This window comes from Macrobrachium nipponense, chromosome 7 (assembly GCF_015104395.2).
Source record: "Macrobrachium nipponense isolate FS-2020 chromosome 7, ASM1510439v2, whole genome shotgun sequence".
NCBI classification, from domain to species: domain Eukaryota; kingdom Metazoa; phylum Arthropoda; class Malacostraca; order Decapoda; family Palaemonidae; genus Macrobrachium; species Macrobrachium nipponense.
In genome coordinates this window covers 44,266,258-44,267,631 of record NC_061109.1, presented here as the reverse complement: position 1 = coordinate 44,267,631, position 1,374 = coordinate 44,266,258, and the positions used below count along the sequence as shown (strand labels likewise).

General features: G+C 42.6%; 1 protein-coding gene across 1 annotated transcript; it reads left to right on the top strand.

Moving 5' to 3' along the window:
• The first annotated feature begins 317 nt into the window (after positions 1–317).
• Positions 318–1,079, top strand: LOC135217584 (zinc finger BED domain-containing protein 5-like). The gene has a single exon (XM_064253549.1). The coding sequence runs from the start codon at positions 318–320 to the stop codon at positions 1,077–1,079; it is 762 nt and encodes a 253-aa protein (XP_064109619.1).
• Positions 1,080–1,374: the final 295 nt, after the last annotated feature.

Below are 1,374 nucleotides of genomic sequence, written 5' to 3'. Positions count from 1 at the left end.
CGGCTCTGAAACCCAAAGACTTTATGAATGGCGGAACGATACATAGATGTGGGTGGGGTATCAGTGCTAGCGTAGTAATACTACTGTATGAATTAAACGTTTAGGCCAACTGCTGGGATCCTCGAGGATCATTTAGCACAGTGGATTCTTAACCTGGGGGGCGCGCCCCCCCGTCAGTGATTTCCAGGGGGGGCACGAGCCTCAGGTAATAAGAAGAAGTTTTTCCATTTATGGGTTATTTTCATGACAAGAGCATGGAATCCGAACATGAAGCCTTGCTTTTTCACACGAACGTACGATGGCTATCAAAAGGGAACATGCTTGGACGGCTTTATGAGCTACGAGAAGAAGAAGCAATATTTTTAGATTCACAGCAGAAGGCAGACTTTCATGACAATTTCCAATCTGAAGGCTTTCAGATAACTCTAGCTTACCTGGTGGACATTTTTGAAGGATTGAATGCTGTGAACCTTAAACTACAAGGGAAAAGCATCAACATCATCACGCACCATGACACCATTCGAGCCTTCATGGCCAAACTCGACCTCTGGAAATGTCGGGTTCAGCAGGGAAATGCAGCCAGTTTTAGGAACTTGGATTCTGCTCTCGCTGACAGTAACCTCGACTCTGACTTAAAGCAACAAATAATCATTCATCTAAGTGACTTGAAAGCAGAATTCATCAGATACTTCCCAGATATAGATGACAAGCGTGAAGCCTGGAAATTCATCAGGAACCCATTTCAATGTGAAGTAGCTGATGTTGCTGATGAAGCCCAAGAAGAGTTCCTAGAATTGAAGTTCAACTCTACAGCTAAAGAAGACTTCAAAGATATGGATTTGGAGGCGTTCTGGGTCAAATACCTTCCTGTTTACCCTCTGATCTCACATCAGGCTCTTCGGATTCTAACAATGTTTGGATCCACATATCTATGTGAAACTGCATTTTCCACGATCGTTGCTATCAAAACCAAGTACAGAAACCGCCTGAACGTTGAAGGGGACTTACGATGTGCACTCTCAAGCATTCGACCACGTATTCAAGATCTGGTAGCTAAGCAGTGTCAAATATCTCACTAACCATGTATTCAAGATCTGGTAGCTTAGAGCAGTGTCAAATATCTCACTAATGTTATTCATGCTTAGTAATTTTCTTTTTAAATCTGGGAGTGAAATTTGTCTATAGATGCAAGGGGGGCGTGGAGGGAAAGAGCTGTTCCTAGAGGGGGCGTGGTAGTAAAAAGGTTAAGAACCACTGATTTAGCACTTCTTACAACTACTCGAGAAATTAGTTTTTATAGCCAGAAGTTAAATTTTCTAATCCAACAATGCCCATGGTAGCCTTCAGTGTTATCCTGAATTATAACGAGGCGAA

Excerpts from the sequence above, each read along its gene's own strand:
- LOC135217584 (XM_064253549.1), top strand. The coding sequence starts at position 318 with ATGCTTGGACGGCTTTATGAGCTACGAGAAGAAGAAGCAATATTTTTA.